Raw genomic sequence first — 25,619 nt, 5'->3', positions numbered from 1 at the left:
CTGCGCATGCTCTGCGGACACAGCTAGGGATGCCATCTGGTCCGTCAGCCTTGTGAGAGTTAACATGCTTAAATGTCTTACTCACGTTGGCCACGGAAAACGAAAGCCTAGAGTACTTGGGAGCCGTCCGCGTCGGTGGCACTGTGTTATCATCAAAGTGGGCGAAGAAGGTGTTTAGCTGGTCCGTTTGTCAGTGTCTGCGACGTGGCTGGTTTCCCTTTGTAATCCATGATTATCTGAAGGCCCTGCCACATACATTTTGTATCTGAGCCGTTGAATTGAGACTCCACTTTGTCTCTGTACGGACGTTTTGCCTGTTTGATTGCCTTACGGAGAGAGTAACTACACTGTTTGTATTCAACCATATTCCCAGTCACCTTGTCATGGTTAAATGCAGTGGTTCGTGCTTTCAGTTTTGCGCAAATGCTGCCATCTATCCACGTTTTTTGGTTTCAGTAGGTTTTAATAGTCACAGTGGGAACTACATTCCCTATACACTTCCTGATAGATTCAGTCAGCGTGTCCGTGTATACCTCAATGTTATTTTCAGAGGCTACCCGGAACATATCCCAGTCCATGTGATCAAAACAATCTTGAAGCATGGATTCTGTTTTGGTCGTACCGTATGTCTGACACCTCAACACTGGCCTGAGGGCTGGAACCGGTCTGCGAGCGCATTCAATCTGGCCCGCGAGATGTTTGAGTAAAAAAATCGGAGAAGAACAATTTAAATGAATAAAACCAAAACGAAACTGTGTAAAATATTATAATGGACCTACATTTATATTCTCTTCATTCTGTCCAGCTTGCTAACAATCATCGAAACAAATGCTAGACAGTCAGGGAGCATCGGATATTCCAAAGCCATGGATATGGAACAATTGTTTTGTAAAATATAATACAAATGTTGTGTGGCCTTCCGGACCTTGGGGAAGACTCAATGTGGCCTGCTTTAGGTCCTTTGATTGTGTTAGATGAAAATGATAGACCTTTCAAATGCTTTATGCAACATTATTGGCAAGTGACTTGATGCCTACCATGCCAAAGCAATTTAGAGTTGTTGAATGGGGGTGACATAATCTACCGGTCAAAAGTTTTAGAACACCTACTCATTCAAGGGTTTTTCTTAATTTGTACTATTTTCTACATTGTAGAATAATAGTGAAGACATCAAACTATGAAATAACACATGTGGAATCATGTAGTAACCAAAAAAGTGTTAAAACCTCTAACGAGTCACAAACCCGGATCCGGGATCCCCCCCATCAAAAAAGCTGACTAGCATAGCCTAGCCTAAAGCCACAGGGATATCATATAATAAAATGTTCATGAAATCACAAATACACATCTTGTGAATCCAACCATCATTTCATTTACACAATATGTATTTCTATTAGCTAACCACCATAGCAAAAGACACAACTTTTTTTTCTCCACCATTTTTTTCCTGCATAGGTAGCTATCACAAATTCGACCAAATAAAGATATAAATAGTCACTAACCAAGAAACAACTTCATCAGATGACAGTCTGATAACATATTTATTGTATAGCATATGTTTTGTTCAAAAAATGTGCATATTTCAGGTATAAATCATAGTTTTACATTGCAGCCACCATCACAACTCTCACCAAAGCAACTAGAATAACTACAGAGAGCAAACGTGAATTACCTAAATACTCATCATAAAACATTTATGAAAAATACACAGCATACAGCAAATGAAAGACAAAGATCTTGTGAATCCAGCCAATATTTCAGATTCTTTAAGTGTTTTACAGCGAAAACACAATTTAGCATTATATTAGCTTACTACAATAGCCAACCACACAACAGCATTGATTCAAGCCAACAGTAGCGATAACGAATAAACCAGCAAAAGATATTAATTTTTTCACTAACCTTCTCAAACTTCTTCAGATGATAGTCCTATAACATCATATTACACAATACATATATTGTTTGTTCGAAAATGTGCATATTTAGCGGCACAAATCGTGGTTATACAATGAGAATAGTAGCCACGCTGCCAACAAAATGTCGGGAGAAATCTTGGGAGAGGCACCTAATCTAATCAATAACTAATCATAAACTTGACTAAAAAATACAGGTTGGACAGCAAATGAAAGATACATTAGTTCTTAATGCAACCGCTGTGTTAGATTTTTTTAAATTAACGTTACTACGACATACAGCGTGCGCTAAAGCGAGGCCGCACCGAAATTAATGGCGGAATAATAGTTTTACATTTTTCAACAGAACAACGAATTAACATCATAAATAGTTCTTACTTTTTGATGAGCTTCCATCAGAATCTTGTGCAAGTGGTCCTTTGTCCAGAATCATCGTTGCTCGGTTGTAGATTGCCGTCTTCAACTTAGGAATTAGCAGCAAACATTAGCTATGTGGCCCAGACGTGCCCAACTCTTCATAACGCAGCACAAAGAAATATCCGAAAATCGCAATATACTGATATAAACTGATATAACTCGGTTTAAAATAACTACATTATGATGTCTTTAACACCTATATCGAATAAAATCAGAGCCGGATATATCTAAGGCCTATAACGAGAGCTTTTCAGAATTCCATCCTGAGGTCCTCCTTTGCGCCATGACGAACGTTGAAAAGAGTGCACCCCCGGTTCCATGAGCCTTTATATGGCCTCAGATCTGCCTAGCAACACAATTCCAATTCTCACTGCTTACTGACATCTAGGGGAAATCGTATGCAGTGCATGTCGACTCATAGATCACATGCAATTTAATAAACTGACCCTGGAACAGAGCATCGATTTCAGATTTCTCACTTCCTGACAGGAAGTTAGCTGCAACTTGAGTTCTGTTTTACTCACAGATATAATTCAAACGGTTTTAGAAACTAGAGAGTGTTTTCTATCCAATAGTAATAATAATATGCATATTGTACGAGCAAGAATTGAGTACGAGGCAGTTTAATTTGGGAATGAATTTTTACAAAGTCGAAATGGCGCCCCCCTATTGATTAAACAAATCAAAACATATGTGTTATTTCATAGTTTTGATGTGTTCACTATTATTCTACAATGTAGAAAATAGTAAAAATAAAGAAAAACCCTTGAATGAGTAGGTGTTCTAAAACCTTTGACCGGTAGTGTATGTGTTGAGAAAACAGTGCTATTATCAAACCTCTGCTTTTAACAACCATCATAGCCTACTGAATGATTCATTGCAATAGGCAATTATCACATTATTCTAAATTGGTAAAAATAAAATGTTCTTAATGCCATTAGGCAAGAATTAAGAGTAGTCAAAGTGACCGTATCAGGGAAAAATTATATGAAATGTTTTACAATCGCAACATTTGATGTACAGTCACTTTCACCGTGGAGGTTTGAAGCGTGCTATAGATTTCACAGTATCCGTAAATTGACAGTTGATAGTCGGATCAGATAATACCCATGATCGGAAAACAAGGAAGTGAAGTTGGCGAAATACCTATTTCCCTGCACTGTTATAGACCCAAAAAAGCTGCAGATTATGAGCAGCGTGCGGAGGCATGTGTTTTTGTCTGTGTCTATGTGTCCTCAATTTGCAACAGGGCGTTTGCTGTCACTTAGGGTGTTTTCACATTTAGTCCTCTTTAAAAGAACCGATCTGAGTACTCTTTAAATTGAACTGGTGTAAAAAAAAAAGTTAAAAAAAGAGCATATTTCGTATCTAAATGATCAGACCCAAACATTGGAAGAGAAGTGATCTGGTAGAGCGAAGCCGAAGCGAAGAAAAAAAGAGTGAGGTGACAGAGAAATACGGCTTCGCTCTATCCAGTCAATGTAACAGGATCAACGTACAGCCCGCCCTTCTCTTTACAGACAGAAATCTTATCAGGAAAATAGACCATATCCGTTACTTACTTGTTTTGTCCGACTTCTCGGCACATCCCTAGTTATTCTCCATGATTTTCAACAACGGTAATGAGCGTCATCACCATCTTTCCTTTGCGGTACCTCTTGATTACCAGCTGAGATAAAGATGTTAGTCCTGGCTCAGTTTGACTGAGCAGTGTCTTCACATCATCCTAAAACCTACTCTGAGCTGAGAGTTTTTTTCTTTCTCTGAAAACAAGTTTTAACAGGATTCCTAGGACCTTTTCTGAGACGCTTTGTGGATTTGGCCCCAGGGAAATATTACACCCTAATTAACACGTTCTCAGAACACACAAAAATTGTCCAACTTAAAGTTTCTTAGATGTTAATTTTTTTATGGACACCTATAACTTTCAGGTGTATGTTCTTCAGAAATCAAACATCTGCATGAACGTTCAAGAAACGTCTTGGGAACCAAAACTGGTCAATAAGGCAATAACAAAGGCTAGCTGGAGTCATTTTAGAAGAGAGCCCCGTTTATTACGTTTGCAATTGAGAGCTCGTACAAGCAAGCCCCCCACTTTGTTAAACACCATATATTCCATAATAGGACAAAATCCATTAACATTGCTCCCTTGATGTATCTAATGGCCTAGATATAATTATGGTATAATTTCATCCACCTCCTGCTAGCCATTAGCGTCAGACCACGAAGATCAGTTAGGCTAATAACTAAACGCAAAAAACCTTGCACAGAAATAGAACAAAGCTGAAGGGCTTCAAGTTTGACCTGCTACTGAAAACTGATTGAAACCGGATAGAGGCGAATGACTGAAGTGAAATTCATAACTTTGATTAAGAGAAAGGGTTTAACCAAGTCACCAGTTGTGCCTGCACAAAATGCCTTTTATTTCTTTAGCCAATCTCTTCCTCCCACTCGCATGCCTTTGGAGTTGACCTGGGTAAGTGAGACACTTGCTAAAATGTTCTGTGCTGCTCTATTTGTACTTAACCGTCTCGGGCACACAGTCCAGGGCACAAATGGAAAATCAGGTGAATGTTTATGATTGATAATTATTCACTTACACTACCGGTCAAAAGTTTTAGAACACCTACTCATTCAAGGGGTTTTCTTTATTTTTACTATTTTCTACATTGTAGAATAATAGTGAAGACATCAAAACTATGAAATATCAAATGGAATCATGTAGTAACCAAAAAAGTGTTAAACAAATCAAAATATATTTTACATTTGAGATTCTTCAAATAGCCACCCTTTGCCTTGATGACAGCTTTGCACACTCTTGGCATTCTCTCAACCAGCTTCACCTGGAATACTTTTCCAACAGTCTTGAAGTAGTTCCCACTTACACTGAGCACTTGTTGGCTGCTTTTCCTTCACTCTGCGCTCCGACTCATCCCAAACCATCTCAATTTGGTTGAGGTCGGTGGATTGTGGAGGCCAGGTCATCTGATGGAGCACTCCATCACTCTCCTTCTTGGTAAAATATCCCTTACACGGGTGTGTGTTGGTGTGTTGGGTCATTGTCCTGTTGAAAAACAAATGATAGTCCCACTAAGCCCAAACCATATGGGATGGCTGCAGAATGTTGCAGAATTATGTGGTAGCCATGCTGGTTAAGTGTCTCTTAAATTCTAAATAAATCCCAGACAGTCTAATGTTCATTGCTTGTGTTTCTTGGCCAAAGAAAGTCTCTTCTTTTTATTGGTGTCCTTTAGTAGTGGTTTCTTTGCAGCAATTCGACCATGAAGGCCTGATTCACATAGTCTCCTCTGAACAGTTGATGTTGAGATGTGTCTGTCACTTGAACTTTGTGAAGCATTTATTTGGGCTGCAATTTCTAATGAACTTATCCTCTTCAGCAGAGGTAACTCTGGGTCTTCCTTTCCTGTTGCTGTCCTTATGAGAGACAGTTTCATCATTGCGCTTGATGGTTTTTGTTACTGCACTTGAAGAAACTTTAAAAGTTCTTGAAATTTTACAGATTGACTGACCTTCATGTCTTAACATAATGATGGACTGTCGTTTCTCTTTGCATATTTGAGCTGTTCTTGCCATAATATGGACTTGGTATTTTAACAAATAGGGCTATCTTCCCCCCCACACACACACACACTTTGTCACAACACAACTGATTGGCTCAAACACATTAGGAAGGAAAGAAATTCCACAAATGAACTTTTAACAAGGCACACCTGTTAATTGAAATGCATTCCAGGTGACTACCTCATGAAGCTGGTTCAGAGAATGCCAAAAGTGTGCAAAGCTTTCATCAAGGCAAAGGGTGGCTATTTGAAGAATCTCAAATATAAAATATATTTTGATTTGTTTAACACATTTTTGGTTATTACATGATTCCATATGTGTTATTTCATACTTTTGATGTCTTCATTATTATTCTACAATGGAGAAAATAGTAAAAATAAAGAAAAACCCTTGAATGAGTAGGTGTTCTGAATCTTTGGACCGGTAGTGTAGGCTAAACCTGAAAATTGTTCCTTTGATAGCTCTCGACATTGAGAGTGGTTGATGCTGAGAGTGGTAAAAACAGATTGGATGTGAATACGAAGTGATTTTGAGTTATTAATGCTTTGACTGCCTGGTTAGCCACGCCATCTCATATCAGTTGTTGGGAAAAACTCATCACTGCTCATTCACTTCAGACATTTTTCACCATGAACACTATTGTTAACTAAATGTCCCCAAATAAAATGCCAAATGATCCTAATTGTTTGTTTCAGCACACTGTTCATACTCAGAAAAAATATTAACCACATTGTAAAGTCTTCTAAATAGTGATGATTCAGGAATTTAAGGCAAATCAAGCCGACAATTACCATAAAGACTTTCTCAAAGGTTGCTAGAACAGAACCAAACCGATGCTCTGTGAAATATCATAACTAATTATATCTAATTAGTTAAGTCATATGAAGTAGTTTAGATTGTGGTTGACAAAAAATATAAGCTACCCTTTTTCCTCCTCCTGGTTTCATTCATTTTTAATTAAGCAGGCAGATTGGTTACAGCGAGTGTACTTACGCTGGTCAAACAAACAATTACAGGCAAATTAAACTGATTGAATATGGGATATTAAAAACCAACTGAAAAAACATCTTGGAGGAAAGTGAAAATATATGGTTTGTAGTATTTGCTCAGCTGTGACAGTTCATTTGCATGTTCTATTTGTATCTCTGTAACCACCCTGTTTTTTCCTGTACCGTCTCGCTCAAAAACCATTTCTGCTTTAATCGGTTCGTTGTTACTTCTCGTTACATTTCAGGTAAGAAAAGAATGTGTATTTCAAGTTTAGAAATGAGCAGTTAATTTAATATCAAAAGAGATGTATATCTTGAGGGCAAATCAAGATAAATGTGATACTGTAGGATTTTAAATGCTTTATATGCAGACATTCTTTGATAAACTAATCATGGAAGCTTGATTTACAAATGACAAAACCAACAAAAGGCTTCGCACTGAAGATGGGACTTGTATTCAAGCTTCAAAGACTTTCTCAAAGGTTGCTTCAAACAGAAAGATGTGTTTAATTTTTGTGTAATTCAGTGTAATATTGCAACATGGAAAATATTTAGGAAAACCACAGTTGCTAAAAACAGCTATTTATAAACTGATCATGAAAGTAATAACGTCTACATTGACATTAAGCTTAGTTACAGTGTTGGAGAGCTGTATAAAGGTGACTAAATAATTAATCACCTTGAAGGGTAATATAATATGTTGGATTGTATCACCTAGGAGAAGGGTATATGACACCCATGTGTTTTTTTATCCCATTCCCTTTCCGTTTGCTTGTCGAGCCAAATGTTGGCTCGACAAGCAAACCCCTGTCTCTCTGAAGCGATTACAACACGTGGTCCAGAGTTGTTGGTGTTAACCCTCAGCCACACACCCACGCTGGTCTGTTACTAATAACAGAGAGCATTGATTTTCCACCCGTTGACCACCAACCTTTGAAACCGCATTGGCAAGGATTCAAACAAACGTAGATGACCAACATTACACTGCACTCGACTTGTAGAAGGTTAATGCTGTGTCGGGAAGCAGAAACGCAGTCCAAACGACCATCAAATAACAGAGCAGTGAGCAACTCCATAATGACTGCGATTGTGTTTGTTATTTTTCAGATACAGAATGGCATCCCAAGGCTGTATTGGTCTCATCAAATATTTCCTATTTCTTTTCAATCTCCTTTTTTCCGTAAGTTTGATCATCCGCTTATTTAAACGTTTACGCTGCTAGACATGAGACTGTTGGTAACTGTTGCCCAAATTCACTGATCAAAGTACACCCAATGTATATTTTGCAGGTTGATTGAACTTGCGTGAAGTCTGTCGAAATATCTATTGATAGGCGAAATTAATGCTTAGTTGAGAGATGTGTGTATTGTGCACTGCAATAAGTTATCACCCTCCCACCAGTGTGCGGGCGCCCTCCTGCTGTCACTTGGGATATGGATAGTCCTTGCTGAGACAAGCTTCTTCAGTGAGTTTCTGTTTTCATCGACAACTCCTTACAACGAATGATAGTATGTGATATTACATAATGTAATATTTCCACACACAAATATCCTTAACTACAATGATGTATCTGTAGTAATATAGGAATAACATTCCCTGAGATAGTCCTTTTTTATACACTAGGAATTGTCTTTCTGATTCACTTTTGGATCTCATGAACAAAATCACAGTATTTCAATCCTGATGTCCCTCCAAAACATGCTTCTTTGGTATTTATATTAAGAAATATTAGTTTATTCATTCAAAACAGACAGCCTGTAAGCTACACATTATATTCACAAACTAGTAAAATAATAGGCCTACTTTAACCCCAGATTTGTTTTAAATTGAGACATGATTGTGCTTTGGTTCGACACGGGTCCAATTCTTATTTCAAAGTATCTCAAAGTTTGTTATTTCCTCTTTTTACAGTGCCTGCCCCTCCCTATATGTCTTTTACTGTCTTCTCCTATTTTCTGGTCATTGGTGGAAGTGCGACGATGTCGTTGGGCTTCATCGGGTGTCTGGGTGCATTGAAGGAGGTGAAATGCATGTTAGGAATGGTAAGAAATAACTCAAAACAGCTGACAAGCTCCGAGTGCATTTCTAAAAAATAATTTTGTGTGTACATGACAAGATTATTATGGACAAAAGAGTGAGATTATTTGTATTTGTCAAATGGCAGCCAAGCATCGATCATCATGTCACCAAAATAAAACCGTCAATATTTATTGTAAAGGAGCATCAAGATTATCACCGTGTACTTTCACCACCCTGTGAAGTTCATCATAAATGATTTCATTTGTAGCCTAATAAACTGCACGCTTTCCCGAGTCGTAGTGCGAGGACAACACAACATATGATGGTTATTACAGTGCATTTGGAAAGTATTCAGACCCCATGACTTTTCCCACTTTTTGTTACGTTACCTTATTCTAAAATTGATTGAATTGTTTTTCCCCTCATCAACTTACACATAATGACAAGCAAAAACAGTTTTTTAGAAATGCATGCAAAACTATTAAAAAAACAACAGCTGTGCAGCGACGCTCACCTGACCGAGCTTCAGAGGATCTGTGGAGAAGAATGGTGAAACTCCCCAAATACAGGTGTGCCAAGCTTGTGTCGTCCTTTCCAAGAAGACTCAAGGCTGTAATCACTGCCAGAGCTGCTTCAACAAAGTACCGAGTAAAGGGTCTGAATACTTATGTAAATGTGATATTTTCACATTTACTCTGAAGCTCGGTCAGGTGAGCGTCGCTGCACAGCTATTTTCAGGTCTCTCCAGAAATGTTTGATCGGGTTCAAGTCCGGGCTCTGGCTGGGCCACTCAAGGACATTCAAAGACTCCTGTTTTATCTTGGCTGTGTGCTTAGGGTCGTTGCCTTGCTGGAAGGTGAACCGTTGCCCCAGTCTAAGGTCCTGAGCACTCTGGAGTATGTTTTCATCAAGGAACTCTCTGTACTCTCTGTTCATCTTTCACTCGATCCTGACTAGTCTATCAGTCCCTGCTGCCCCCACCATGCGTAGGGATGGTGCCAAGTTTCCTCCAGATGTGATGCTTGGCATTCAGACCAAAGAGTTCAATCTTGGTTTCATCAGATCAGAGAATCTTGTTTCTCATGTTCTGAGTCCTTTAGGCGACTTTTTGAAAACTCCAAGTAGGTTCTCATGTGTCTTTTACTGAGAAGTGGCTTCCATCTGGCTCTCTACCATATAGGCCTGATTGGTGGAGGGCTGCAGGGATGGTTGTCATTCTGGAAGGTTCTCCCATCTCCACAGGGAAACTGTCAGAGTGACCGTCTGGTTCTTGGTCACCTCCCTGATCAAGGCCCTTCTCCCCCCATTCCTCTTGGTTGTTCCAGACTTCTTCCATTTAAGAATGATGTAGGCCACTGTGTTCTTGAGGACTTTCCATAAATTTTTTGGTATCCTTCCCCAGATCTGAGCCTCAACCCAATCATATCTTGGTGCTTTATGGATAATTCCTTTGACTTCATGGCTTGGTTGTTGCTCTGACATGCAACATGTCAACATGTCTGACATGTCAACTGTGGAAACTTATATAGACAGGTGTGTGCCTTTCCAAATCATGTCCAATCAATTGAATTTACCAAAGGTGGACTCCAATCTAGTTGTAGAAACATGATCAATGATCAAGGATGATCAATGGAAACAGGATGCACTTGAGCTCAATTTCATAGCAAAGAGTCTGAATATTTATGTAAATAAGGTATTTCTGTTTTTTTATATACACTGCTCAAAAAAATAAAGGGAACACTTAAACAACACAATGTAACTCCAAGTCAATCACATTTCTGTGAAATCAAACTGTCCACTTAGGAAGCAACACTGATCGACAATACATTTCACATGCTGTTGTGCAAATGGAATAGACAAAAGGTGGAAATTATAGGCAATTAGCAAGACACCCCCAATAAAGGAGTGATTCTGCAGGTGGTGACCACAGACCACTTCTCAGTTCCTATGCTTCCGGGCTGATGTTTTGGTCACTTTTGAATGCTGGCGGTGCTCTCACTCTAGTGGTAGCATGAGACGGCGTCTACAACCCCCACAAGTGGCTCAGGTAGTGCAGCTCATCCAGGATGGCACATCAATGCGAGCTGTGGCAAGAAGGTTTGCTGTGTCTGTCAGCGTAGTGTCCAGAGCATGGAGGTGCTACCAGGAGACAGGCCAGTACATCAGGAGATGTGGGGGAGGCCGTAGGAGGGCAACAACCCAGCAGCAGGACCGCTACCTCCGCCTTTGTGCAAGGAGAGCACTGCCAGAGCCCTGCAAAATGACCTCCAGCAGGCCACAAATGTGCATGTGTCAGCATATGGTCTCACAAGGGCTCTGAGGATCTCATCTCGGTACCTAATGGCAGTCAGGCTACCTCTGGCGAGCACATGGAGGGCTGTGCGGCCCCACAAAGAAATGCCACCCCACACCATGACTGACCCACCGCCAAACCGGTCATGCTGGAGGATGGTGCAGGCAGCAGAACGTTCTCCATGGCGTCTCCAGACTCTGTCACGTCTGTCACATGTGCTCATGTGCTCAGTGTGAACCTGCTCTCATCTGTGAAGAGCACAGGGCGCCAAAGGCGAATTTGCCAATATTGGTCTTCTCTGGCAAATGCCAAACGTCCTGCACGGTGTTGGGCTGTAAGCACAACCCCCACCTGTGGACGTCGGGCCCTCATACCACCCTCATGGAGTCTGTTTCTGACCGTTTGAGCAGACACATGCACATTTGTGGCCTGCTGGAGGTCATTTTGCAGGGCTCTGGTAGTGCTCCTCCTTGCACAAAGGCGGAGGTAGCGGTCCTGCTGCTGGGTTGTTGCCCTCCTACGGCCTCCTCCACGTCTCCTGATGTACTGGCCTGTCTCCTGGTAGCGCCTCCATGCTCTGGACACTACGCTGACAGACACAGCAAACCTTCTTGTCACAGCTCGCATTGATGTGCCATCCTGGATGAGCTGCACTACCTGAGCCACTTGTGTGGGTTGTAGACTCCGTCTCATGCTACCACTAGAGTGAGAGCACCGCCAGCATTCAAAAGTGACCAAAACAGCAGCCAGGAAGCATAGGAACTGAGAAGTGGTCTGTGGTCACCACCTGCAGAATCACTCCTTTATTGGGGGTGTCTTGCTAATTGCCTATAATTTCCACCTTTTGTCTATTCCATTTGCACAACAGCATGTGAAATGTATTGTCGATCAGTGTTGCTTCCTAAGTGGACAGTTTGATTTCACAGAAGTGTGATTGACTTGGAGTTACATTGTGTTGTTTAAGTGTTCCCTTTATTTTTTTGAGCAGTGTATATACATTTGCAAAAAAACTTTGTCACTTTGTCGTTACGTGTATTTTTTGTAGATTGATGAGGAAAAATGTATTTTATCCATTCTAGAATAAGGCTGTAACGTAACAAAATGTGGAAAAAGGGAAGGGGTCTGAATAATTTCTGAAAGCACTGTACATCAATATTTGCTGTTATCATCAGGCCTGTCATGCCATTTGTAGAATTGACATTTTACAGAATGCTGATGAAACACTTGCCCTACTGATTTTTATAAACCCTATCCATTCACTCCTATATTCGTAAATTATTCACATCCCTTGACTTTTTCCAGTTTTTGTTGTGTTATGAGATGTTTCCATCAAATTGACTTGTTGTGGATAAAAGACTGTGCGTGATGACGTAGTGCACATAAAATGTAACTAAAAAATACAAGTTAAATGGGTTTGCTTCGCATTTTCAACTGTACTAATGGTTTTGTCACAAAACATGTTATGTTACATGGAAAATGTAAGATGGCGCCGGAGCAGAAGGCAGACGTTTTACGTGCCCCCAACCGATCGTATTTTTTTGTTCGTTAATTTGCGTAGTTTGTTACTTCTTTTTTTTACTAATTTTGTACATAATGTTGCCGCTACCGTCTCTTATGACCGAAAATAACTTCTAGACATCAGGACTGCGATTACTCACCACGGACAAGCAGAATCCTTTTTCTTTTTTCACGACTCTGACGAGCCCGAGGCGGAGAATATACGGCTCCTTCAGGAACAGACCCCGACACCCGTGATCTGCGTGAAGAGGAGGAGGAGAAAGAGAGGCCGGAGAGCGGGCTGCCTTCTGAGAAGTCGGAGGCGATTGAATAAACCCCCCCCACTTCCTTCAATTCTGCTAGCAAACATGCAATCTTTGGACAATAAAATCGACGAGTTACGGGGAACATTAAACTACCAACGGGACATTAAAAACTGTAACATCTTAAGCTTCACGGAGTCGTGGCTGAACAACGACAATATCAACACACAGCTGGCTGGTTATACAATGTACCGGCAGGATAGAACAGTGGCGTCTGGTAAGACAAAGGGCAGCGGACTATGTATTTTTGTAAATAACAGCTGGTGCACTATATCTAAGGAAGTCTCGAGCTATTGCTCGCCTGAGGTTAAGTATATCATGATAAGCTGTAGACCACACTACATACTGAGAGAGTTCTCATCTGTATTCTTCGTAGCTGTTTACATAAAACCTCAGTCAGAGGTTGGCACTAAGATAGCATTGAATTCCGCCATAAGAAAACAAGAAAATGCTCACCCAGAGACGGCGCTCCTAGTGGCCGGGGACTTTAATGCAGGGAAACTTAAATCAGTTTTCAAAAATTTCTATCAGCATGTTAAATGTGCAACCAGAGGCAAAAGAACTCTGGACCACCTATACTCCACACACAGAGACACATACAAAGCTCTCCCTCGCCCTCCATTTAGCAAATCTGACCATAACTCCATCCTCCTGATTCCTGCTTACAAGCAAAAATTAAAGCAGGAAGCACCAGTGACTAGATCAATAAAAAAGTGGTCAGATGAAGCAGATGCTAAGCTACAGGACTGCTTTGCTAGCACAGACTGGAATATGTTCCGGGATTCCTCCAATGGCATTGAGGAGTACACCACATCTGTCATTGGCTTCATCAATAAGTGCATCGATATCGTCATCCCCACAGTGACCGTACATACAACCAGAAGCCATGGATTACAAGCAGCATCCGCACTGAGCTAAAGGCCGCTTTCAAGCTCATCACCGTGTGCTTTCACCACCCTGTGAAGTTCATCGTAAATTATTTAATCTGTAGCCTAATAAACTGTATGGTTTCCCGAGTCGTAGTGGGAGGACCACACAACATATCATCGCGTGACTCCAAGTTTACTTCGATATGATGTGATATATCAATATTTGCCCATAAAAGCGTTTTGTAGACATTTGGAAAATTTACTGACAAATTGGATGTTTTCATCAGGCCTGTCGTGACATTTTTTTTATCCGACATGTACTTTACTCACATAAAAAGGTTGGATGGAACCTGGTTTATTGTTCTGTTAATGTAAAACTTAAATGAAACGCTGAGTCTCAAATATCGCCTGTCCCATTTAATAGCTGGGTAATAGCACACATTTCAGCAAATAAACGGCTGTTTCAAAGAAACACCAGGTCTAAATGAATTATTTATGAGGTTACCATGAATTACCATGAATTGTTTATGAGGGTTAATGTTTGATTTGTTATATTAAATAACTCAGTAATGCCTCGAAAAAATATGTTTTTTATTGCCAGTAAGAAACTGCTAGCCATTGGCTGCAATCGGCAGAGAAATGCTAGCTAACTGGGAAGCACAAAAAAAGTGAACAACTTCGGGAGTACAGACACCCAGAAATTTGAAAAAACTGCACAGTCAAAGAGGAGAATAAATATTCTGCGAAGTAAAAGTAATTTTTCATCCAAAACAGAGGCATACTAAGACAAAAGAAGCAAAACACTGTAAGTGAAGGATAACACATTAGTGCAGGAAATGAAGAAATTGATTAAGATGCAGGAAGTGAATGCTGGAATCAAACAAACTATGCGAATGAGCAAAATACTGTGTGGATTAAGGAAATAAACACCTGGCTCAAATAGACGCCTGGCTCTAATTAGCGCCTGTTGTGGTCAGTGATTTAAGAAAATAAACACTGGGCTTTTACAGTATGTCCAAACTTGTGTAGATTACCCACACCTAAAACACGAACAAATCAATTATGCAGCAGCACATAAAAATATGTCAGTGATTGATCTACTCTAACTGTTGCTAACTTTACTGTCTTTACAGTATTTCTTCCTGCTCTCCATCCTTCTTGCTGCTCAGATTGTGGGAGCGGTTCTGCTCTTCACTCAGAGGACTTCAGTAAGACATTTACCTATGATATCACCTGAGTAACTACACGTATTTACTTATCTTCACACGAGCCATGTACAATGCTTAAATTCCCACACTCATTGGTGTTATTTGACCATAGTTACACATCACAATCAACAATGACACTATTTAAACTATTAGAACATGACTGGCACTCACGATTGTGTTGTGTTCACCCGTATTTATGAATTACAAAGATATTCAAAGATTGGTGACATTAAAGATTACTTCTTGAACTAGCTATATATCTATGGTAAATCATTTTTCCCCCTATGACAAGGTTTCCGTTTTTTTTCTCCCCTGGCCACATTTTACATTTGCAATTGAGTAATTTAGCAGAAGCTCATACATCCCCGTGGGAATACGAATCCACAACCCTGGCAATGGAAGGTCCATGCTCTACCAACGGAGCCACGCGCCTAGGAGCAAGTCAAATACATAAGAATTTCATAATGATGTGACAATCATCATTGCAGGGAGATTTTGAAAATAATATTGTTGCCTAAAGAGGACACTGCTATTATATCTAATTCCACAGCGTCACATTCTCTGTATGCAATAGCCTAGTTTTTCTCAGGGTGTGCCACGAAAGTAAAACCTCTTTTGTTACCTGGTGAATGGGTTGAAAGGGGATCTTGTAAGTCGATATCAGTGGGTATGTTATTCACACAATAGTTGGAGTGACTTTTGAAAAGCATCTCGTTTTTTTCTCACACAATTTTTGTTCTAGATCGAGAGCAAAGTCGAAGAGCATGTCCTGCATCTCATTGCATCATTTGGCAAGAACGAATCCAACTATCTGAATTTGGAAAAGACTCTGGACTACGTGCAGCAGGAGGTAATATATGCAGTAGTATACACTGCCAGTTGGTAATTTGTCCTTTGGATGAGATGTTGAACTGAGGTATTGAAGAGTAGGGGTGTTAACCCCGATGTCCTGGCTAAATTCCCAACCTGACCACGTATTGTCATGGCCACCAAATCACCCCCTGATTCCTAATTGGCAGAAATCCCTTCTCACCTCTCCACTGTGAAAGCTAACGTATGGTGAGCTTTCTGTCTTAAAATGGCTGCTGAGGCATCACCCTAGTGGGTGCTAAACATTGGTGAAGGATAAGATGAGTTTCCACCCCACATTAAAGTGCTTTGAGCATCTGGAATAACACTCCATACATCCAGTCAGTTAACAATGATTATCAATTGGAATGGATCAGCCTAATTCTTTAAGAGTCATGGTTTGTTTGGATAGTTCCCTATACATGCTCCAAATATTATCGAAACTACAGAAAACTCATCTTACATTTTAAATCGAGTTGCTGCTGACGCTTGATATGTGTGAATTAATTTTGAGAGGTCATCCACGATAGGATCTAGTTCAATTAAATTTAGGCCGGGATTCAAACCCACACAGATTATTGCTATTGCACTTGATTTGCTGTGTAGGAGGTGTAACCACAGTAACAGTAATTAAACCACAACAAAGCCCACTTCAACATAGGTGTCTTCTAACTTGATGCATGATTTCATTTCCATGTGAATGAAGTGATTTATATAATGAAGTTGGATAATCAATGTTTGAATTTGGCATATAACACATTTGTAATCTAAGAAATAATTTAAGAACGGGTATGGTTTGGTGATGCGCGACCCAATGGCAATTTCCACCATAGAAAGTTACGTCCGAATCAGGATCGCAGTGTGTCAAGTGCAGTACGATGGTCAGTTGCCTGCATGGTTTGAATCGCGCCTTAGACTTTGAAAAAGTGTTAGATTAAGCATTATCTTCTCTTACAACCATGCAGATTCATTGTTGTGGATGGACAGGACCAAGCATCTGGTTGGAGGCACCCTGCTCCTGTTACCACCCCATCAATAACACCCAGAATGCCTCAAATTCTTCTGAAATGTGTGACTGCAATGACATCCGGTCTTTTTCAAATTACACAATGTGTGACATCTATCAAAAAGTAAGTGGTCCTGACTCATGGTATTACTTCAAATGTGTTACATTTGATATAACAATATTTTTTTAAAGGCCAGCAAACTTGTATGTTATTTTCATTTGTATGTGATCTATTTTTGGTCCCAAACACCCTTTTTTACTTGTTTAAAGAATGTGAAAGAAATGTGCTTAGAGTTAAGCACATTCTGTACCTTAACTGAGAAGTTTGACATTTCCTGGTATTTTACTGATTGCTTTAACTTCTCTGTTACAGGGGTGCAGAGAGAGTATTAGAGAGTGGTTGGACGAGAATGTGCTCATTATTTTTGCCGTGCTACTTGCTGTGATGACGGTGGAGGTAAATTGGATAATCTCATCTCAACTTGACAAACCGGGTCACAAATCACAACATGCTAAACCGAAAGTGTTCTCACATGAAAATGAGTTGTAATCATAATGGTTAGAATCATTATGAAGCAACAAATGTTTAGAGGCCAGGGGCTTTCAGTTTCAGTGAATGGTCATATTGACCCTCCATAGGTGGTCTGAGAATGTGTATATCCTCACAACATAGTCGTTCCCGTAGTATTTGTATTTATTATGGATCCCCTTTGCTCTTCCTGGGGTCCAGCAAAATTAAGTCAGTTTATACAATTTAAAAACATTACAATACATTCACAGATTTCACAACACACTGTGTGCCCTCAGGCCCCTACTCCACCACTACCACATATCTACAGTACTAAGTCCATGTGCATGTATAGTGCGTATGTTATCGTGTGTGTGTGTGTATATGCATGTGTCTGTGCCAATGTTTGTGTTGCTTCACAGTCCCCGCTGTTCCATAGGGTGTTTTTTAATCTTTTTTTAAAATCAAATTTTAGTGCTTGCGTCAGTTACTTGATGTGGAATAGAGTTCCATGTAGTCATGGCTCTATGTAGTACTGTGCACCTCCCATAGTCTGTTCTGGACTTGGGGACTGTGAAGAGACCTCTGGTGGCATGTCTTGTGTGGTATGCACAAGACAGTAGGTACACACAAAACAACGAGAGTTCCTCAAGGGTTGTTTGGGAAGGGTGATGGCTCTATGTGGAACCATGCTGACCCGAAGAACCCTTTGAGCCCTTTAATGCTTCTTTGCAGTTCAAAAAAAGGGTTCTTTCCTCTTTGGGTGATCATTTAAATGTAGGGGTGGTGGCTCATTAGAATAATTTGTGGCATGGTTTAGACACAACTTTTTTGTTGTGCAACCGTGAGTGAGAGTGTCATTCCAGTTGAGTGAATCCGTCGTGCTATGCTAAATCATGTTATATTCGACTATTGCTAGTGAAGGTGTATTGTGAAAGACCCAAGCGTGGCTTTGGGTCAGTTGTGAATGGTTTACTAACTTAGTCAGTAGTTCTCAAGTCTCTCCCCAGGGACCCTCTGCTATTTCAGCGCTAACACACACGATTCAACTTGTTTATAAACAACAATCAAACCTATAGAATTTTAACAATATAATATGGTTATTAAACCAGAATAAAACAGCCTGTATGGCTCTACAAAGAACCTTTGATATTGAGAAAAGTTCTTTATGAAACCGTTCTCCGTAAAGGATAAGTAAAGAACCATTAAAAAGGGTTGTAACCATAGCAGAACCCTATTTTTTTGGTGCTACATAGAACCTTTTTTTAATGGTTCTATATATAAGCTTAGTAAATGGTCCTTTATAGCACCATTCAGGTTCCATTTAGAACCTGATGAGCATGGTTCCTTATAGAACAAATAAAAATATAGTTACAAGCAAACTAACCTTTATTTGGCACTCTACAGAACCGTTTGTTTTTAGTGTGTACTAGGGAAGCTTTAACAATCACACCATTACTGTAACCCCTCCTATGGTGGAGCAATCACATTGTTCGAGTTTTGTTTAAATGCAACATGAGAAGACCAGTAGTGACCCTTATAAGTAAGAGTTGTCTACGCTTTGTGTCTTTGTCTCCATGTTCTTATCCCAGTGTCTCCAATGGGTGTGTCTCCTGGTTCTTTGTTGTTTGAGTTGTACTCCATGTCCATGTTGTCATCCCTCAAAGACTGAAGGCAGGCACTTTCAACTTTCCAGGTCTGTCATGTTTTTGTGTAGTGGTGATGCAGTAAAAAATACAAAATACGACATATATACACTACCGTTCAAAAGTTTGGGGTCACTGTTTTTGAAAGAAAAGCACATTTTTTGTCCATTAAAATAACATACAATGGATCAGAAGTACAGTGTAGACATTGTTAATGCTGTAAATGACTGTTGTAGCTGGAAACGGATGATTTTTAATGGAATATCTACATACGCGTACAGAGGCCCACTATCAGCAACCATCACTCCTGTGTTACAATGGCAAAAGAACACAGACACTAGACAGAGGAACACTGCCTAGAAGGCCAAAATCCCGGAGTCGCCTCTTCACTGTTGACGTTGAGACTGGTGTTTTGTGGGTACTATTTAATGAAGCTGCCAGTTGAGGACTTGTGAGGCATCTGTTCCTCAAACTAGACACTCTAATGTACTTGTCCTCTTGCTCAGTTGTGCACCGGGGCCTCCCACTCCTCTTTCTATTCTGGTTAGAGCCAGTTTGTGCTGTTCTGTGAAGGGAGTAGTACACAGCGTTGTACGATATCTTCAGTTTCTTGGCAATTTCTCGCATGGAATAGCCTTCATTTCTCAGAACAAGAATAGATTGACGAGTTTCAGAAGAAAGTTATTTGTTTCTTGTCATTTTGAGCCTGTAATCGAACCCACAAATGCTGATGCTCCAGATACTCAACTAGTCTAAAGAAGGCCAGTTGTATTGCTTCTTTAATCAGCACAACAGTTTCCAGCTGTGCTAACATAATTGCAAAAGGGTTTTCTAATGATCAATTCGCCTTTTAAAAAGATAAACTTGGATTAGCTAACACAACATGCCATTGGAACACAGGAGTGATGGTTGCTGATAATGGGCCTCTGTACGCCTATGTAGATATTCCTTTAAAAATCTGCCATTTCCAGCTACAATAGTCATTTACAACATTAATTAACAATGTCTACACTGTATTTCTGATCAATTTTATGTTATTTTAATGGACAAAGAATGTGCTTTTCTTTCAAAACCAAGGACATTTCTAAGTGACCCCAAACTTTTGAACGGTAGTGTATATATTTATATATGCTGTATAATTCCTAATGAAAGTTTACACACACTTTGAACGGTAGTGTATATATTTATATATGCTGCATAATTCCTAAAGAAAGTTTACACACACTTTGAACGGTAGTGTATATATTTATATATGCTGTATAATTCCTAATGAAAGTTTACACACACTTTGAACGGTAGTGTATATATTTATATATGCTGCATAATTCCTAATGAAAGTTTACACACACTTTGAACGGTAGTGTATATATTTATATATGCTGCATAATTCCTAATGAAAGTTTACACACACTTTGAACGGTAGTGTATATATTTATATATGCTGTATAATTCCTAATGAAAGTTTACACACACTTTGAACGGTAGTGTATATATTTATATATGCTGCATAATTCCCAATGAAAGTTTACACACACTTTGAACGGTAGTGTATATATTTATATATGCTGCATAATTCCTAATGAAAGTTTACACACACTTTTCCCATTTTGCTGCCTTAAATTAATATCTAAAAAAGGATTAAGTTTTAAAAAATCCTACTGATCTACACAACTTACTCCACATTCTTAAATACCATTTTATAAATTTAAAATTTAAAAATAAGTCAAAGATGGCTTGATTGACACAGCAAATTTGAGATCAGAATTTTAACACCCACAGTGTTCAATTGAACACTTTCTTAGAAATGAAGTGCCCCACAGAAATAGTTTTAAACAAAAATCTTTCAGTGTTCACAAACTCACACCCCTAGAGTGTTGGTCCCTAACACCACGGGTGTTGCAAATTCCGACTTAAATTAACACTTTATTAGAGTTGATGCTGACACACTTTTTTACTGTTAGGAAATAACACATGTAGTTTCACACAGCTTGTTTTAATACTGCAGGTTGTAAAGCCACATATGCATAATTGTGCAGCTGAAAAACAAAACTCTATCCCAGGGTTAAGTCTTCAGAAGACTGAGGCATGTTTTCCTCTAAGTTTTTACCTGGACTTTGGTCCTTTCATATTTATTTTTTCAAACTCCCCAGTGCCCGTCGGTGACAAGCAGACCCATAACAAGATGCTGCCACCACAATACTTGAAAATACAGAGGGTTTCACTCTGATGTGTTGTATTGGATTTGACCCATACCTGAAGTTGTCATTTAGGCCAAAAAGTTAATTTATTTGCCATGTTGTCTTGCGGTATTATGGGCATTTTTGCAAACGGGCATTGTTGCAAACAGGATGGACGATTCACTTTGTCATATTGGCCAGTAATGTGGAGTGAATGCAATGTTGTTGATCCATGCACAGCTCTTTCCACCTCAGCCATTACATTCTGTGGCTGTTTTAAAATGATCTTAAGCATCATAGTGATATCCCTGAGCAGTTTCCATTCTCTCCCGCAGCTCAGTTAGGAAAGATGGCCAGATCTTTTCAGTGTCTGGGTGATATGATAGACCATCCACAGATGAATGACCATACTCAAAGGGATATTCAGTGGCTTGGGATATTTTATTTGACCTCCCCTGATCTATTCCAAACGAAATGTATCCCAGACATACTTGCAAGGCTCATTGGTGGCTCTGAGGTTGTATGTACAGTATGAGTTATTCTTAAATCATGACAACTACTGTTTCTGCAAACAGACGGATCTCATTCAACAAATTGTGCGATTTTGTTTCTGAAAATAGTATCACCTGAACATATTTAGATGTGCCACAGCAATGGGTGGGGAGACCTTTTCAAAAAGCACTTATTTGTTTTTATTCATTTCAGAACATTTCTATCATTTTTAGATCAGTGGAAAATCCCCAGTTGAATCCCTTTTTAGATTGAAATTTAAGGCAGCCAAATGTGAAAATTGTGCCAGGGTGTGTAAACTTTCAACAGGCACTGTATGTAATGGTTGAATTTCAGATTATGTTTAAAATTAATAATCTTTCTGAATCATTTAACTCCCTCCAGTGATATTTATATGGAATATTGGCAAGGTATATTTTGAATGCTTTCATTTTTCATGGTTTGATGTTACATTATAGAGACAGAGAGCCAAAGTGGCATTGCATTGTTCCTGCCCAAGGGTCTTTTCAACCCTGTGTTTTTACAGAATCATTTATTTGATTTTCAAATAGTTAGATAGTATGTCTGAGTCTAAAATGGCAGGGTATGATGACAACACTTTGTCCCTCTATGTGGTGCAGTGTAATCTTAGTGTGTGCTTTGAATAACTGTTTTGTTAAAATAGTGCCATTTAGTTCAAAAGGTTTGATCAGGCATTAACCATATTCTTCTGACAGAGCAAAGATGTGTATCTTCAACAACAAAAAATAGTGTCTCGAAATTCATTGGACCAATGAATGATATATGACAAAATGTAAGACATATTCAGTGCGTATCATAAGTAAGTATTCACCCCTTGGATTTAATCACATTTTGTTGCGATACAAAGTGGGATTGAAATACAGAATATTTCATTGTGATTTGTCATTGATCTACACATAATACTCCATAATGTCAAAAGTGAAAAGAAAATTCGACACATTTTCACAAATTAAATTACTAAAATATTGTTGTTGCATCAGTATTCATCACCTTTGTTTAGGCAAGCCTAAATTAGTTCAGAAGTAAAACTTGGTGTAACAGATCACATAATAAGTTACATGGTCTCAATCTGTGTGAAATAATAGGGGTTGACATGAATTTTGAATGACTACACCTTCCTCTGTCCCCCATTGAACAACATCTGTAAAGTCCTTCAGTCAAGTATTGAATTTAAGCACAGATTCAATTACAAAGACCAGGGAGCTTTTCAAAAGCCTCAAAGAAAGGCAGTGATTGGTACATGGTTAAAATGAACAAATCAGACACTGAATATCTCTTTAAGCATGGCCAAGTTAACAATTATGCTGTGGATGATAGGGATGGTGCAAAGTTTCCTCCAGACGTGACGCTTGGCATTCAGGCCAAAGAGTTCAATCTTGGTTTCATCAGATCAGAGAATCTTGTTTCTCATGGTCTGAGACCTATAGGGGCCTTTTGACAAACTCCAAGTGGACTGTCATGTGCATTTTACTGAGGAGTGGCTTCCGTCTGGCCACTCTACCATAAAGGCCTGGTTGGTGGAGTACTGCAGAGATGGTTGTCCTTCTGGAAGGTTCTCCATCTCCACAGAGGAACTCTAGAGCTCTGTCGGTGTAACTATCTCGTTCTTGGTCACCTCCCTGACCAAGGCCCTTCTCCCCCGATTGTTCAGTTTGGACGGTTTGCCAGCTCTAGGAAGAGTCTTGGTGGTTCCAAACTTATCCCATTTAGGAATGATGGAGGCCATTGTGTTCTTGGGGACCTTCAATGCTGCAGACACTTTTTGGTACCCTTCCCCAGATCTGTGCCTCAACAAAATCTTGTTTTGGAGCTCTACGGACAATTCCTTCGACCTTGTGGCTTGGTGTTTGCTCTGACACTGTCAATTGTGAGACCTTATATAGAGAGGTGTGTGCCTTTCCAAATCATGTCCAATCAATTGAATTTACCACAGGTGGCCTCCAATAACATTGTAGAAACATCTCAAGGATGAGGAATCACCTGAGCTCAATTTTGAGTCTCATAGCAGAGGGTCTGAATAATTATGTAAATAAGATATTTCAGTTTAAAATGTTTATAAATGTGCAAACATGATTTTTTTTTTAACAGTTTTTTCTTTGTCATTATGGGGTATTGTGTGTAGATTGATGATGGAAAAACATTATTTAATCCATTTTAGAATTAGGTTGTAACATAACAAAATGTGGAAAAAGTCAATTGGTCTGAATACTTTCCGAATGCACTGTAAAGCCCTTTTTACATCAGCAGATGTCACAACGTGTTTATACAGAAACCCAGCCTCAAACCCCAAACAGCAAGCAATGCAGATGTAGAAGCACAGTGGCTAGAGAAGACTCACTAGAAAGGCAGGAACATAGGAAGAAACCTAGAGAGGAACCAGGCTCTGAGGGGTGGCCAGTTCTCTTCTGGCTGTGCCGGGTGGAGATTATAATAGTACATGGCCATTTAGGCCAGAATGTTCTTCAAGATGTTCAAACGGTCATAGCTGACCAGCAGGGTCAAATAATTTCCACAGTGGTTGTAGAGGGTGCAACAGGTCAGGACCTCAGGAGTAAATGTCAGTTGGCTTTAGTTTTTTACATTTTCCAGGTCAAGATTTGACTTTTTCAGGAGAGGCTTTTTACTGCCACTTTTAGTGGGTCTGGTACAAATCCGGAGGATAGGGAGCCGTTTATTATGTTCAACATAGGAGGGCCAAGCAGAGGAAGTAGCTCTTTCAGTAGTTAAATTGGAATAGGGTCCAGTAGGCAGCTGGAAGGTTCAGAGGCCATGACTATTTTTGTGAATGTGTAAGGAGATATAGAATTCAAAAACTTGAGTGTCTCCATTGATCTTAGGTCCTGGCATTCTGTGAATACTCAGGACAACTGAGTTTTGGAGAAATACACAGATTGAAAGAGGAGTCCGTAATTTGCTTTCTAATGAAAATTATATTTTAGAATATAATTTATAAACTGTCCGATTAAATCCATTTTAATCCCACTTTGTAACACAATAAAATGTGAAGAAATCCAATGGGGATGAGTACTTACGATACCCACTGTAATACCAAAATATATGATTAATTGATCTAATATGTTGGTCAGAATTTGTCCACATGGTTTTTATAAAGATGTATATAGATCAGGGGTGGGGAAAAACGTTTTGACTCACTGTTGAATTTCTGAATCCCAATGTGCCCCCCAAATTATCTCCCATCTATGATGCTCATGTGCAAATGGGTGTGGGGTCCATAGGTTATGCATCTATATGTTAATGATTATCTCTCTCTCTCTCTCTCTCTCTCTCTCTCTCTCTCTCCAGCTATGTGGTATGACCCTTTCGATGTGTCTGTATAGATGGACCGGCCTGGATTACAGCATGCTGATGCAATACTCATAAAGTAGGACAGAGTGCTGCATAAACATCTATGAAGAATATAATTGGTTTTCCTATGTTTATAAAGCTAAATAAAAAATGCATAGTTGTATTAATCATTGTTAAAATTTGAGTAAACTTATTAATTGATTGCTTTGATATAACTCCTTCATTCTTGCTCATTTCTTCATAACTTTCATAACTTCATAAATTATATTGCTGTGTCTACTACTACTGTTTCATAACCATAAGTGTTTCAAGACAAGCGAGTACACACATTTACTTCGGTAAATGTCCTTTTCTTGTTTATAGCTAAACTCATCACAGGTTATAGAAACTTCAAATCATGCGTCAGTGGTAGTAGTATTGACGGCAGTGGCGATGGTAGAAGTAGTAAAGGTTTTAAATAGGGTTTTCATAGGCTATGTGTTAGCT

General features: G+C 39.4%; 1 protein-coding gene across 4 annotated transcripts; it reads left to right on the top strand.

The window, feature by feature from the left end:
* Positions 1 to 7,063: 7,063 nt before the first annotated feature.
* cd37 (CD37 molecule) lies at positions 7,064 to 25,335 on the top strand. 4 transcript variants are annotated; one of them, XM_071346931.1, is made up of 10 exons: positions 7,064 to 7,146; positions 8,009 to 8,081; positions 8,303 to 8,366; positions 8,813 to 8,943; positions 15,036 to 15,110; positions 15,853 to 15,960; positions 16,925 to 17,089; positions 17,339 to 17,422; positions 19,066 to 19,169; positions 25,131 to 25,335. In XM_071346931.1, the coding sequence occupies exons 2-10, from the start codon at positions 8,016 to 8,018 to the stop codon at positions 25,141 to 25,143; spliced, it is 810 nt and encodes a 269-aa protein (XP_071203032.1). In that variant the 5' UTR covers positions 7,064 to 7,146; positions 8,009 to 8,015; the 3' UTR covers positions 25,144 to 25,335. The 4 variants fall into 4 exon arrangements, with proteins under 4 accessions (XP_071203032.1, XP_071203033.1, XP_071203031.1 ...); XM_071346929.1 differs by lacking the exon at positions 7,064 to 7,146 and adding an exon at positions 7,856 to 7,905; XM_071346932.1 differs by lacking the exon at positions 19,066 to 19,169 and having other exon boundaries at positions 7,065 to 7,146.
* Positions 25,336 to 25,619: the final 284 nt, after the last annotated feature.

This window comes from Salvelinus alpinus, chromosome 17 (assembly GCF_045679555.1).
Source record: "Salvelinus alpinus chromosome 17, SLU_Salpinus.1, whole genome shotgun sequence".
Lineage (NCBI taxonomy): Eukaryota > Metazoa > Chordata > Actinopteri > Salmoniformes > Salmonidae > Salvelinus > Salvelinus alpinus.
This window is presented reverse-complemented; position numbering and strand designations above follow the sequence as displayed.

Coding starts and splice junctions, on each gene's coding strand:
- cd37 (XM_071346929.1), top strand. CDS start 7,871: ATGACCAACATTACACTGCACTCGACTTGTAGAAG. Junction 8,082..8,302: donor TTTTCAATCTCCTTTTTTCC/GTAAGTTTGATC, acceptor CCCTCCCACCAG/TGTGCGGGCGCCCTCCTGCT. Junction 17,090..17,338: donor TGTGTGACATCTATCAAAAA/GTAAGTGGTCCT, acceptor TCTCTGTTACAG/GGGTGCAGAGAGAGTATTAG.